The sequence below is a fragment of the Phoca vitulina genome, unplaced genomic scaffold (assembly GCF_004348235.1).
Source record: "Phoca vitulina isolate PV1807 unplaced genomic scaffold, GSC_HSeal_1.0 scaffold6, whole genome shotgun sequence".
Taxonomy (NCBI): domain Eukaryota; kingdom Metazoa; phylum Chordata; class Mammalia; order Carnivora; family Phocidae; genus Phoca; species Phoca vitulina.
The window spans coordinates 16868735-16882062 of NW_022589709.1; the positions used below are offsets into that span (position 1 = coordinate 16868735).

The window sequence follows — 13328 nt, forward strand, 5'->3', positions numbered from 1 at the left end:
GTGAGACCTCTGTTCTACCACTCCTGGCTGTTTGCTCAGGGACAGGCCATCAAACCTCTCCAGGCCTCAGTCTGCTAAACTTTAAAACAGGACCTCTTTTTAGGGCGTTATTGAAGATTATGAGAGACAATGCCAGGCAGTATCTAACAAAGAACCCAGGACGAGTTTATTATTATTATCAATTTGCTCAGTGAATGCCTGTACCTGCAACTCAAGATCAGCTGGGCAGCCCGGCTCTGCTTTCTAAAATGCAGTTTCTGAAGCGCGGCAAGCTGAAAGAAGACACATGCGGGATCAGCGCACTCTCTTTAATGAGAAGGGGATTCCCATTCTTACAGCAACAGGTAAAAACATAAATACGGGTGGGTGGGCGGCGGCAAGGCGGCAAGGGCCCGGGCGCCGGGCCCAGGCTCGAAGAAAGGTACACCCGGGCTCCCAGTCCCAACGGCCCATGTTCAGCCGGTTGGGGGTGCCCGTGGGCGTTTGGAGGGCACTCTGGGGGCGAGGGCTAAGGCACCAGGCTGCGGGATCAATCGCCGCAAGCTCTGTAAACGCGGCCACAAACTCTCCCGCGCTTGGGGACAAAGGCGCCGGGGACGGAAAAAGCTCCGAGGCCCCTGCGGGAGTGAATGTGAAATCCAAGGGACGTGGAGACACGTCAGGGGTCCTCCCTCCCCCGAGACTCAGTGTCCCTCTCTAGAGCTGGGATCGGTCGGGGCGCCCCAGGTAGGGCCCTTCCCTACCAGGCTCGGATACCGTGCAGCGTGGACACTCCTGAGTTGCCCTGCGGGATCCCGGGGCTCTGCACCGCGTTCAAGTCCCCGACGCCAAAGTTCACGAAGTTGTTGTTGGTGGCGGCCGTGGCCGACTGCGCCGGGGGCGGCCCAGCTGGGTAAGCAGCGGCGCAGCTGTAGCCAGGGTTGCAGGCCGCGCTGCCGTAACCCGGGTAGGCGGGGTAGGCGTTGTAGCCATAGGCGTTGAGGCCCACACCGTACGCTGGCGCGTAGGGCGCCGAGTCCCCGAGGCAGGGCTTGCCGTCGCGCACAAGCACTGGCACCGCGATCCTGCGGGCCGGCGGCGGCGGCGGCGGGGGCAGCCCCACCAGCTCCAGAGTCTGGTCCTGCCGCTGCCGCTTGCACTTGTAGCGCCGGTTCTGGAACCAGATCTTGACCTGCGTGGACGTGAGCTTCAGCACGCTGGCCAGCTGGTCGCGCTCGGGCGCCGACAGGTACCGCTGCTGCTTGAAGCGCCGCTCTAGCTCGTAGACCTGCGCCTGCGAGAAGAGCACGCGCGGCTTCCTCCGCCGTCGCGCCCGGGGTCGCTCCGCGCCGTCTGCCTCCGGCTTCTCCAGCTCCACGGCCTTCTGCAGTGAGCACAGCTCTGCGGGGAAACAGAGGGGCAGAGGGATGCTCGGTCAGGTCAGAGCGGCCCGATCCGCGGAGCGCCTGCCGGGGAATTAGCCCTAGTGGGTGCCACCCCGTGCTGTCCGGAGCGCCCAGCTGGGCTGCGGCTCGCTCTGCCCAGGGCACTGGGCGCCACGGACAGCTCGGTTTCCGACCTACAGCCAGTTAGCGTTTGTTGAATGCTTACTATATGCCAAGCATGGCTCTAGGCACTGGAGAACATAACACAAGCGAGGTCCGTGCCCTCGGGGAGTTCACATTCTGGTGAGGGTGATGGTCAGTGACTTAAGATTTCAGGCTGCAAAGAAAATAAAACCGGGTGATGCCCTGGGGTGAATTCGATTAGAGCTACATTGGTTAGAGAATTTAGATGAAGGGAGACCAAGGCCTCACTCCAGGATCAGTCACACTGTCTGAAAATTATGGAACCCCGAAGAAACAGAAGGGGAAGAGGTGTTGGTTTGCTGATCGAAGACTCCCGCGCAGCCGCCACGGGGTTTGTCCAGCGCCCAAGAAGCCGCGGGTGGGCAGGCAGCCTCGGATCTTGCCCTGCCCGCCTTCCTCGAGTTGGATTCGAATTGGCAGCGGTCAATTGAATTGACCCGCCGGCAGCTGTCCCCGGGCCTTCCCTCTGCTCCTACACAAACCTTTCTAGGCTAGAAAGATCCCTTCTCGGTTCACCGCAGCCCTTCGCCCAGCGCACCCTGCCACCTCGGATTCGCGCGGACCCAGCTTTGGGACAAGGTCTTCCCAACGTGCCCCTTTCTGCGGCCCCGCCCGCCTCTCCCCTCTCCCCGACCCGCGGCTGGCTTGTGCGGCGATCCCGCCACCTTCCGAGGTCCTCTCCTCCATTGCCTCGCGCCTTGAGTCGCGCAGCATTCTCTAACTTTTTCCAGAAGAGAACCCCGCGACCCCGGTAGCGTCGGGAAGCTGTGCCGGAACAATAAAGCTGCTAATCAGATTCCCGAGAGTTCGCAGTATCTCATTTTTAAATCAAGGCCTTTGTGCCCAAAGATTCCACTGTCCTGGCACAAAGAAGAAAAAGCCCCAGAAACCCGGGTTACGGGTAGGATATAGAAGGTCCTGGGCCCTTCTCCAGTCGTGAGCAAAAGCCTATCTGGTGTGCAGCATTTTAACTTCTGTTTAGCTGTTTTCGGCAGAGCCTGGAAAAGACCCTTAAATCCAAAAGAGATTTTTAAAAACCCCAAAACCCTGATACAGAGAATATCTCGTTCTCTGTTCTACACAAACCGATCGCTAACTTCGTTGAGCAAGTCTGCTGCCTCCTGGGTCTTTGTTGGGCCAAAAGAAAAAAAGAAAAAAAATTATATTTCTTTTATCTCTTGTTTTCTGATCTCAATCCAGCATTTCCTCTAAATCTCCGATTGGACGTGGGGCTCAGGGGCCCTGGCGACGACCTCGCTTCTCACACTCGGAGCCCCCTGCGTTCGGCCCTCCGCCCAGGCACTGGCCTCTCCTCCACCCAGGCCAGGATTTCTTGGCGGCGGCTTGGGACACAAAAGCGACCCCAGGAGGGAGAAGGGGCTTGTGTTTCCTCCTCACCTTTCTTATCAGCTCGAGGGTCCTTGGCGGGGTCGGGGTCGCCATAGGCACGCGGATAGAAGGCGGGGGCGCCTGGGAAGGCAGGAGCACACTTGGCCGGCGAGGGCGCGGGGCCCAGCTCGGCGCGGAGCTCCGGGAGGGCGGGCGCAGCGGCCTCGGGCCCCGCGTAGGCCTCGGGCTTGAAGGCGGCCAGCATGCAGGAGGCGGGCGCCAGCGTGGCCTCCAGGCGCGCCGAGAGCTCCCCGGCAGCCAGGCTGCGCTGCTGCTGCTCCAGGTTCAGGATGTCTTTGACCGAGAACGGCGTGGGCGTGAGCGCAGGGCTGGGGAACATGGTGGCAGCGCACGCCTCACAGCGCCAGGTGGGCGGCAGAGAGCAGCGCTGCCCACGGCCTTCGGCAGCCTCCCTGCATGGTGCCCGCCGCCCGCCCGCGCACCCGCCTTCCAGCTCGGGTTGTGGCCAGGCGGCAGGTAGTGAGGAGCACAAGGGGCAGCAGAGGCGGGACCAGGCCAGAGGAGGGGGACTCAGCCTGCCATTGGGCCAGGGGCCCCGATGACAGGAGCGATGAGCAGTTTCGTGTCACCTAATATAGTCATAGGGCTCAAAAAAAAAAAAAAAAAAAAAAAATCCTGTTCAGCTTTTTAAAGGAACCGCGAGGCATTTGGAAGGCTCTCCTATTGCTCCTGCAGCCTGGCATTTCTCCATAGTACTAGCCTGAAAACCCCATCGAAGCGCATACCCGGGAAAGGACCTGATTCTTCTCCAGATCTGGCCTCTGGGCTAAGCTGGGTAGATCTGGGATTTGAAGAAATGTTGTTCAGCACCTAAAGCAGAATGGGAGAGTGAAGGATTGATGGGAGTGTTGGGGGAGGGGAGACATTTCCAGGAGTCTTATTAAAGGCTTTTTTATGCAAGGAAGAGTTTGTATAAGAAGAGCAGCATGGGGGAGAAGGTTTGATTTGGGGTGATGACAGGAGGGTGAGATTCTGGACAATTTGGGGGTTCTGTTTGGCTTGACTTACAGGGCCAGTCATGCCCCAGTAGTCCCCCTTTCCTCAGCAGCCCAGGCCCTGGGGGCAAGGTGGATGTTATGGGGTGGTGGATGGCCACCTTCTATAAGAGTAGTGCAAGTTATACATACACACACACACACACACACACACACAACTCCAGGGGGCATCAGTCACTATCAACCTCCTCTCAAAGAAATGACCCTCCCCTTAGTAATAAAACAAATCCAAAATCCCACCCGGTAAGCTCAGCTTCCTAGAAGAGATCTTCTAAGGCATCCTAGCTTCCAGCCACCCAGTTTCTCCTTTTCTGAAACCCACCATTCGTGCCTCTCACTTGCCCCTGCCCTTCTGCCTAGTAGCGAGGCCTTCAGGCCTCTGCGGGCCCCAGGACCCCTGGCCGGGCCCAGGTTTAGCTCTCAGGCAGGCGGGGCTCCCCAGAGCCCAGCCAGCCAGGATTTCTCAGAGGTCTCAGGGCAGGCTCCCAGCAGGGAACCCAGCAGTGGCGGTCGGTCGAGGTGCTCCAGGGAAGGGCAGGGCAGGGCAGGGCAGATTGGGTGTCAATTTTTAGCCCCAGGGTCGGTAAAGTAGGGACTCTCCTATCAGACAAATCTGCCAATGTTTCAGGAGCGCAAGCTATGGGCCAGATCCTGTGCCGGTCCACCTCACCCCTCTGGATCCCTTGGGAGATCTGATAAAAGCTTGGGCCATCCCCTCTCCCCCAGAACACTGCAGAGAGGCACTTTATTTTGTGTAGTTTCAGAATCCAGGCAGGCAGAATGGCCCCCGGGTTAAGGTCGCCGCCTTACTTTATCTCTGGGGTTGGCAAGGCTTGTCAGGGGACAAGCGTCGATTTTCACAAGCCACGACCCAGGTTTGTGCAGGGAAAGCGCGGGCGGGGCGCGGGGACTTGCTAAGAATGGAGACTTGGAAGGCTCGGCTCTTAGTGGAGGACGAGTTGGGGACTAGGGAAGAAGTGCTTGGAATAGAAGAAAGGCGCGTAGGGACAAAGGCAAGCCAAGGCCATAGCTCAGAGCCCGAGACTGTAATTCGCGCTCAAAGCGCCGAGGAAACGCACAAAGCAGAGGGACAAGGTGGTGTCTGTCCTGAGCATGGACCTTTGGGTGCTCAAGCAGGCGGGGAGCTGTCAGGCAGCGCCGTCGGGAAGGGTGCCATCGGAGTAAGCACAGGCCTAACACTAGGACCTTTACAGCCCCTCATCAAACCCACACCTCCAGGACCTGTGGCCTCCGGGCTAGGGCGATGGAGAGTGGACCACCGTGCGGCTCTCCCGGAGGCTCGGAGCACTCGGACCCCGACTGCCGGGAGCCAGGCGCCAGTACCAGGCCCGGGCCTTCGCAGCGGAATCTCGCTTAGGATTTTCCAGCCAGGGTCCACGCGCGGTTCTGGAATTGTTAGCTGGGTCTGCGGAGAGATGCCTTTTTCAAATGTATGTGTATGTGTGGCGGGGGTGGGGGGGGGGGTGGAGCTCTCAAGCCCCCGGAACCCTCCTCATCCACCGGCCGCGTAACACCCCAACTCGGGTTCTTCCGCGACGGACCTGCAAATCAGTAGCCTCTCTTCCGCCCGTCCTCGCCACGCTTTTGGACAATGTTAGTTATTGCCCTCAACTAACCTAGCTTGGGGGCCTAGTTCGCCTTTGAAGATTTTTTTGGGGGGGGAAGTGGGAAAGGATGCCTATCGCCTAGGCGGTGACGTCTGGCAAACGAGCCACATCCGATTCAATTAAATGTCTCATTCAAAAGAGCTCCGAGCGAGGGTCCTGGGAGCGCTGTGAAGTGAATGGGCTGGTCGGGCGGCTCGCGATGACAGTTTGAAAGATTAGTGTGAGCCGACGCCTGAAATATTACCGTTTAATGGGGGACATCGAGGCTGCATCCGGGGTCCCTGTTTTTAGTGTTTTTTAAAAATTATTATTATTATTACTGTGTGTGGGTTTAAGAGAGCGTTCTGGAGGAAGGAAAAAAAAAACAAAAAACAACAACAACCAAAAAACAAAACCTGGCATTTCCTCTGCAAAACGAAGCGGTTAAGATTTATCACCTATTTTGGGCTATGGTTCCCAGGGCTGACAAATAGACCTGTGGGTCAGGTGTCATGAAAAGGGGAAGAAAGAAAACCTCCCTATTCGGACGAAGTGACTTCTCCACTCCCTATACCCTCGGTGAATCTGGTAATAATTTCCCTTGGCTCTAAAACAGGCCTTAACGTTGCCAGAGAGAGTAAATCCAGGCAAAATCGAAATTGGGGCGACCCACGCTGGCCTCCACAGAGAAATATCCAAGAGAAATTGCTAACTTTTATTTGTAGTCCTCACTTTCTGAGTAAAACTTTTTGTTTTCTTTAAATAGAAGTTGCAGTGGTTGGGGGTGGGGAGGTACGAAACTTGATTCTCCAGCTTCACTAGGGACACATCTTCCTTCCCAAGGGCGGCTGACCCAACCTGGCCGCCTCTCTAAGCCGCACTTTGGCCAAAACAGCAGGACAAACAAACAGCCTTCAGCCTAGAGAAAAGGAGAGAGAAAGAGAGAGAGAGAGAAAAGGAGGCAGAGAGGAGAGATCGAACATCTACCCATCTATTCCCTTGCCTTTTAAAGAATTGGGGCTTTAAGATGAGCCAAATTCCAGATGACTTGAGCGCATTCTCCGCGCATAAAATATTATTAATTGAAAAAGCAATCGGCACAGCCCGAGCCGGCCCCCCTTTCCTGCAATCAGCAGGGCCCGCCGCAAAAGGTATATATGATTAATTGAAAGATAAGCTGGAACTATCACCGGGAATGTCATTAATGCGCCGGGGAGACGTCCATTGGAGACAGGCGGCGTTATCCGCGGCTTTATCTTCAACAACGCCTCGCTCTCCGCCCGCGCCGGGGAAACAGATGGGGGTTTCTGTCTGGGACGCTCGCCCCATGTTTATATTTTGGGAAGAATCGCAACTCGTGGGAGTCCCCGGCGGGCCCCCTGATAAATGAACATTAGCACTTTTTCGGACTACTGTATCAACAAAGGGGCTGCGGCGCGGCAATAATTGGCGAGAAAGCAAACAGAGGGCGGAGAGCGCGCCTCTGCTCTTCGTCCGGCTGATGGATGAGCAGCGGCGGCTGCGGTCCGGCTCCCGGCCCTCAACCCAGCTCCCGGGTCTGGCCGCGGGGCCCCTCCGCCGCCCTGGCTTCCTTCCGGGCCCGGGGTTGGGGGCGGGGGACGACTCTGAGGGCTACCGCTCTCGTCCTTGGCTCCTGAAGACTCCAGGCGGCTTCCGGGCTCTGGGTTTTTCCCGCCGCGGGACGCGCCTCATTCAGGTGGCTCAGCGAGTATCAAATTCTCCTTTTGCCGCTGTTTCTAGAGCTCTCGCTGGGTGAGCCACACGCTCTCACCTATGTCATCGCTGATCTACTTATCTCGAGTACTGGGCAGAGGAGAAAGAGGCTCAGAGAGGTGAGGGGACTTGCTCAAGGTCACACAGATGGAAAGTGACAGTGTTAGGATTTGAACACAGGACTCACTACAGAGTCCTGAATGTTTTCTTTTAGTGCACGTCGCTGCCTCCTAGAGCCACGCCAACTGGAGAGGAAGCAAGACACTCCTCCTCCCCCCATGCCCACCCCACCCGCACTCCCGCAGCTGGAGCAGAGGACCAGGCTGATGCAGGTTCCCCAAAAACCTTCATCAACGAGGAGGGGCCTCCTGCAGTAAGACCGGTTGAGAGAAAGAGAAGGACTATTTAAGATTCTTCTTCCTCCTCCCCCTCCTCTTCTTTTGGTAACAGCTTCATTGAGATTTAATAGGTGTAAATCACATACTATACAATTCATCCCTTTAAAGTATACAATTCAAGGATTTTTAGTAAAACCACGGAGTTGTGCAACCATCACTCCATTAATTTTAGGACATTTTCATCACTCCTAAAAGAGACCTGTAGGCTTTAGCCATCACCCCCCAACCTTCTCCCCCATTTCCTACCTCCCCAGCTCTAGACAACCACAAATCAGTCTACTTTCTGTCTCTATAGACTTGCCTATTCTGGACAGTGCATTCAAATGGAATCATATTTCCATTTCACTTAGCATTACGTTTTCAAGGTTCACCCGTGTTGTAGCATGTACAAGTACTTTATTCCTTTTTATGGTGGAATAATATTCTATTCTATGGATATACCATGTTTTGTTTCTGCATTCAGCAGTTGATGGACATTTGGGTTGTTTCCACCTTTTTTTTTTTTTTTTTTTGCTATTATGAATATATGAATAGCAAAACCCCCAGCCCAGCCCACTTTACCTAAAATCTAAAGCTTTAGAGGACTGAGGAATTTTCTTTCTCCTCCCTTGATAATTAACCCCATCCTTCCCTGAAGGCTGGCTTAGAAGTGCCCTGTGCTCTGCTGTTGCTGTCTTGAAATTCTTGATAAGTTTTGAACAAGAAGCACCACATTTTCATTTTGCACAGGGCCCCACAAATTATGTAGCTGGTCCTGCTTTGGGGCAGTCTGAACAGAGCCCTGGAAATACTATCTTCATGTTCCCCTGTTATCTGTCTGGCTTTTGCCCTAGGATCAGCCTCTGCTAGCTAGCTAGGACAGGCAGGAAGTCCCCTGAAGTGCTTTGAGGGCTGTCTATTGAAAGTTGCTTGGCCATAGGAAGGTCCTGAGGCCCACAGAAGGGGGAGCAGGGAACAGATTTACCTGGCTGGGGGATATTGTGCATGTATATGTATGAGTGTTTGTCTTTGTGGAAGGGGGGAGGGTAGTGAGGGGAAAAGCTAAAAGAGTGGGCCAGAATGTCCCCCCAGCCTCCAATGACTCCACAGCCTAGTCACTATTGGATGCCGGGATGATTTCCTGTATTTCTTCACCCATACTGCCTGGGTGCCCACCATGCACCAGAAGCTGGGATTGCACAGCCCAAGTCACACCGACCCTGAAGGAAGCCGACTTGTACCAGAAAGAGTACTGGACTATGCGCCAGTACTGGGTTCTGGTCTTGCCTCTCTCACTGATTGGCTGACCCTGAGCACATCCTGTTTCCCTCTCTGGTTCCCAGTTTCATGTTTTTCTTTTTGGAAGTATTAGGTGTACCAAAGGTCCCTCCCAGCTGTGCTGTTCTGGGAAGCATCCCAGGTTGTTAAGTGGTCTCACCTGGGCAGTGGATCCAGTGAAGAGGCATGTTGGTGGTTGTCTAACCTACAAAGTGAAACTGGTTAAGATAGGAAATAAGGTCCCTGCCAATTGTGATATTACACTATTTGAGGGAGTGTAGTGTACATTTAAAATAAAATGAAAGTGGTGTTAGAGAGAGGGAAATGGATTATTCTTGCACCAAACACATTCAATTCCAGATAGGTGAAAAATTTAAACCTAAGAATTGAAACACAAAAGTACTATAGATGGTTAAGATAATAATTTTGGAGTGTTTGTAATATTTGGGAGGGTGGATAAGGAGAACTAAAGACCTAGGAACCACAAAAGACAAATTATGTGAACCTGATGGCATAAAAAGAAACTTGTGTGCAGCAAAAACAAACAAACAAAAACAAAACATAAATAGAATCAAAGAGAAAAAATGTACAGGTTAACTGCTAGAAATAATGACAACAAAAAATTTATTTCCACAATATGGAAAGAGTTCCCGTAAATCAATATGAAAATAACTCAAGAAAACAATTGAAAAATTGGCCAGGAGTAGCAGAACCTTGGTGATAAAATGAAAGTAAGAAAGAAAGGATGAAAGGAAAGAAGGAAGGCAAATTAAAACACAAAGAGGCAAATGTTTTCACTTATCAGATTGGCAAAGATAAAGTTTGATAATTACGCTGCTTAGTCACTTTTACATTGTTGATTGGAAATGCAAATTGATAAATCTCTTTGGAACAGTTTTGTACTATCAAAATGAAAAATACATTAAGTCCTTTGAACTAGTATTTCCACTTCTAGGACTTTATTCTATAGGTAATGCATACAAGAACAGTATATTTTTTAAAGGTTTATTTATCCATTTATTTGAGAGAGAGAGAAAGAGAGTGTAATGGAGAGGGGGGCAGAGAGAGAGGAAGAGAGAGAATCCTCAAGCAGACTCCCCGATGGAGCAGGGAGACCCATGTGGGGCTCAATCCCAGGACCCTGAGATTATGACCTGAGCCGAAAACAAGGGTCAGGTGTTTAACCAACTGAGGGGGCCCCAAGAAAAGTATTTTTGTTGCAGTTTTAATTTTTAAAGAATTTTATAAAATTCTTTAAAAAGAATTTTAAAAAACCCCTATATATCTATCTCGGGGGAATAGTTAAAGACAAGATATTCACCAGTAGAACAGAATACTAGCAGCCACAAGAAAGAATTAGTTACATTTATATGTATTCTTTTTTTAAAAAAATATTTTATTTGTTTATTTTAGAGAGGGAAAAAAAGAGAGAGTGCAGAGGGGAGAGGGAGGGGGAAAGAATCTCAAGCAGACTCTGCCCTGAACATGGAGCTCCCCCCACCCCTGTGGGGCTCAATCTCACCACCCTGAGATCATGACCTGAGCTGAAATCAAAAGTCCAAGGCCTAACCAACTGAGACACCCAGGTGCCACTAGTTACATTTATATGTATTCTTATGGATATGTTTTGAGTACATTAAATATCAAACTGGGTTGCAGAATTTGTATTTTATATATGGGCATAAGCACATATATATAGTTATATGGATTTTTTTGGAAGGATAAACAAAATGGTAATGAAAGCTTCTGGGGAAGAGAACTGGGGGAATGGGGTCAGGAATAAATGACATTTTCCACAGTACATCTTTTAAGACAATTTCCTTCTTTTGTTTTTTATTTACCATAAACTTGTATTGCCTTAAAGAGATTTTAAAAACCACAATCAAGACAAGCCCCAAATGTAATGAATAAAGTGGTGCCTTTATAGAAGGGAAGAGACTCGGGTTGTGGACATATCTAGGCCAGTATCTCCTGTGGCACATGTTGAAAATGCACATTTCTGAGCCTCACTCCTCAACTTGGAGTTTACTAATCAAAGGTGTGTATAGTTTGAGATGGCAGCCCAAGTGACAGTCCAGTGAAATCTCAGCACACACGAAGGGACTGGAGCTAAGCCATCAGCGGTAAGAAATCTGAGTGGGGTGGTCAGCAGAGCCCCAGAGAGAGGGGAGTGGGATGGATTTTGTCCCACACTACCCAGGGACAGAACCTCAATGGTCCTGATAGCCACTCAGCAAATTTGCCCTATTGATTTTTCCGCTAACCTGTCCCAGCAACAGACCCACGTCTTGGGGTCACTGGGAATGCAGCCCCCTCCCATTACCCTGCACACTGGCTTGCTGGTTGAAGGTCCTATGGGTCTGTGGCTGAGTGGGGCAGCAGATGAGGTTGGCTGGTGGACTTGGTAACCCCACCCAGGCCCTGTCCCCAGGCCAGCAGAAAAGTCTGGCAGTTGCTAGTTTTCCTGGCCCCTGGTCTCTAGCCCACTGTCCATCTGTCTCTTGAGGGCCAGCCTCCAAACACCTTTCTGAAATAGCTTTGAATCTGCACCAGATCTGGAATCTGTCCTAACAAAGCCAAGTGACCCTTCCCTATCTTCCAGGGGGTGAAATGGAGATATTGCATACCTAGTTCCCCCAGAGGTGGGACCCTTGCAGTTTCTGGTCCCAGACTGCCTGCCCTGTGGGGAGTTGGGCGGGATGGAGCCCTGGAGCTATGGATTTGGTGGTGCATAAGTGGCCAGGCTTCGGACCTCTCAGGCCTTAGGGACCCTATGCCTGCTTAGCCTGCGGAGGCCTCCGCTTCCACCCTGGGCAGGTGTCGAGCCTTCCCGCGGCAGCTCAGGGCCTCCACCTCTTTGCTCTAAGCGGGATAGCGAGCTGCCCGCGGAAGCCGGGGCACATCGTCCAGGACAACCTCCCTCCTGGTCCTGTGGCTTTCTATAGCGTGCTTCTGTGGCGCTTCTGTGGCCCTCCTTCCCTGAGAGTCCTCAAGGAGATGACAGCCACTCACACCACACATAAGCACCAGAAAAGTTCTGGGTGTTCGTTTTTCCTTGGTGTGTTAAACATATGACCAAAAACCAAAGAAAGCAAATCTGAACATTAAAGATAATCGCCCTTTCCAAAATATTTTCTGGGCTTGGACAGGGCATGCTCTTTCTTATCCCTACAATGGGGTGTACAAGCACCTCTGTTTTTGCTTTTGTTGGTTTCTTTAACAATTGCTTTATATTCACATCACCGAATATCCTAATTATATGTTTTCAAAAAGTATTACACCGTAAAAACCATGACAAAACCCAAAACAAACAGGTAAAAAAGGGTACAATGTAGTGTCCCATGCCTCACCCCCAGCCACCCAGTTTCCTTCCCTAAAGGCAAAGTTGTTAGTGGGTTTATTTATTTTTAAAATCAACTTTATTAAGTCAGACAGTAAGTACTTAGAACAAAATGAACACAGTTTAAGTGTACGTACAGTTCGATGAGTCTTGACACATTGACAAGCCCCTGTAAGAACAGCCACAATCAAGATAGGAAAACATTGGCATCACCCCAGAAGGTTTCCTTCCGCCTCTTCTCAGTTAATTTCCATCCCCACTCAGGAGGTCACCGGCTTTTAAAAAGTATATCCTTCTAGAGACATTTCCTGCAGATTTCAGTATTATTATACATTGGCGTTTTTTCTTTTCTAAGAGCATCTACATTTTTCTAAGAGCAACTCCTTTGTATTTTTGTCGTGGACAGTTTTCTTGTTAGTACCTTTGTGTAAGTCACTTTCTCATGCTTTGGCGGGGGCAGTATGTTTCTAAAACCGAATTTATCTTGCATCCGTAGATATGACCCGCTTTAAAACTCGTGTTAGGATTTGCCGGATCGGAGGGAGTCGTTTTCAAGCTTCCGTTGTCGTTTTCTGTTAATTTGGTGCCTTCTTCTCGGTGTTGCTGTTGCTCCCCCCGCCTCCTCCCACGCCCCACCGCTGCAAACTGCTTTAGCGAAAACAGCGCGCAGAGGCTGAGAGCCCGGAGGCTCGAATCCGTCCCTCAGGGTCCAGTCACTGAAGGTCGCAGCTGGAAAAATCAGATGACATTTGAGTCAGATGGACGATGATTCGGAACACCACGAAGAAGAAGATGGATTTTCTAGGGAAGGTCCACACCTGCCTGGCGTGGGTTCAGCTTGGGGAGCGGCCTTAGAAGAAACCCTGGGCGTGGGCGCGCAAGGTTGGGAGAAGCCGAGCTGGGCCGGCCACCCGTTTTTGTGCAAAACGCGGGGGGCTAGCGAGGCCTACGGCAGCGCGGCTTCCGGAGGGAGAAGAGTCGCGCCCTGCTCTGTGCGGAGTCCCTGGCTCTGGCCGACA

General features: G+C 51.9%; 1 protein-coding gene across 1 annotated transcript; it reads right to left on the bottom strand.

Moving 5' to 3' along the window:
* Positions 1–323: 323 nt before the first annotated feature.
* Positions 324–3468, bottom strand: NKX2-5 (NK2 homeobox 5). Its single transcript, XM_032403480.1, has 2 exons — positions 2967–3468; positions 324–1380 (listed from the first exon to the last, which is right to left on the bottom strand). The coding sequence occupies exons 1-2, from the start codon at positions 3295–3297 to the stop codon at positions 740–742; spliced, it is 972 nt and encodes a 323-aa protein (XP_032259371.1). The 5' UTR covers positions 3298–3468; the 3' UTR covers positions 324–739.
* Between the last annotated feature and the right edge of the window lie 9860 nt (positions 3469–13328).

Excerpts from the sequence above, each read along its gene's own strand:
- NKX2-5 (XM_032403480.1), bottom strand. The coding sequence starts at position 3,297 with ATGTTCCCCAGCCCTGCGCTCACGCCCACGCCGTTCTCGGTCAAAGAC. Across the intron at positions 1,381-2,966 it reads CCCTCGAGCTGATAAGAAAG|AGCTGTGCTCACTGCAGAAG; the intron begins GTGAGGAGGAAA and ends GTTTCCCCGCAG.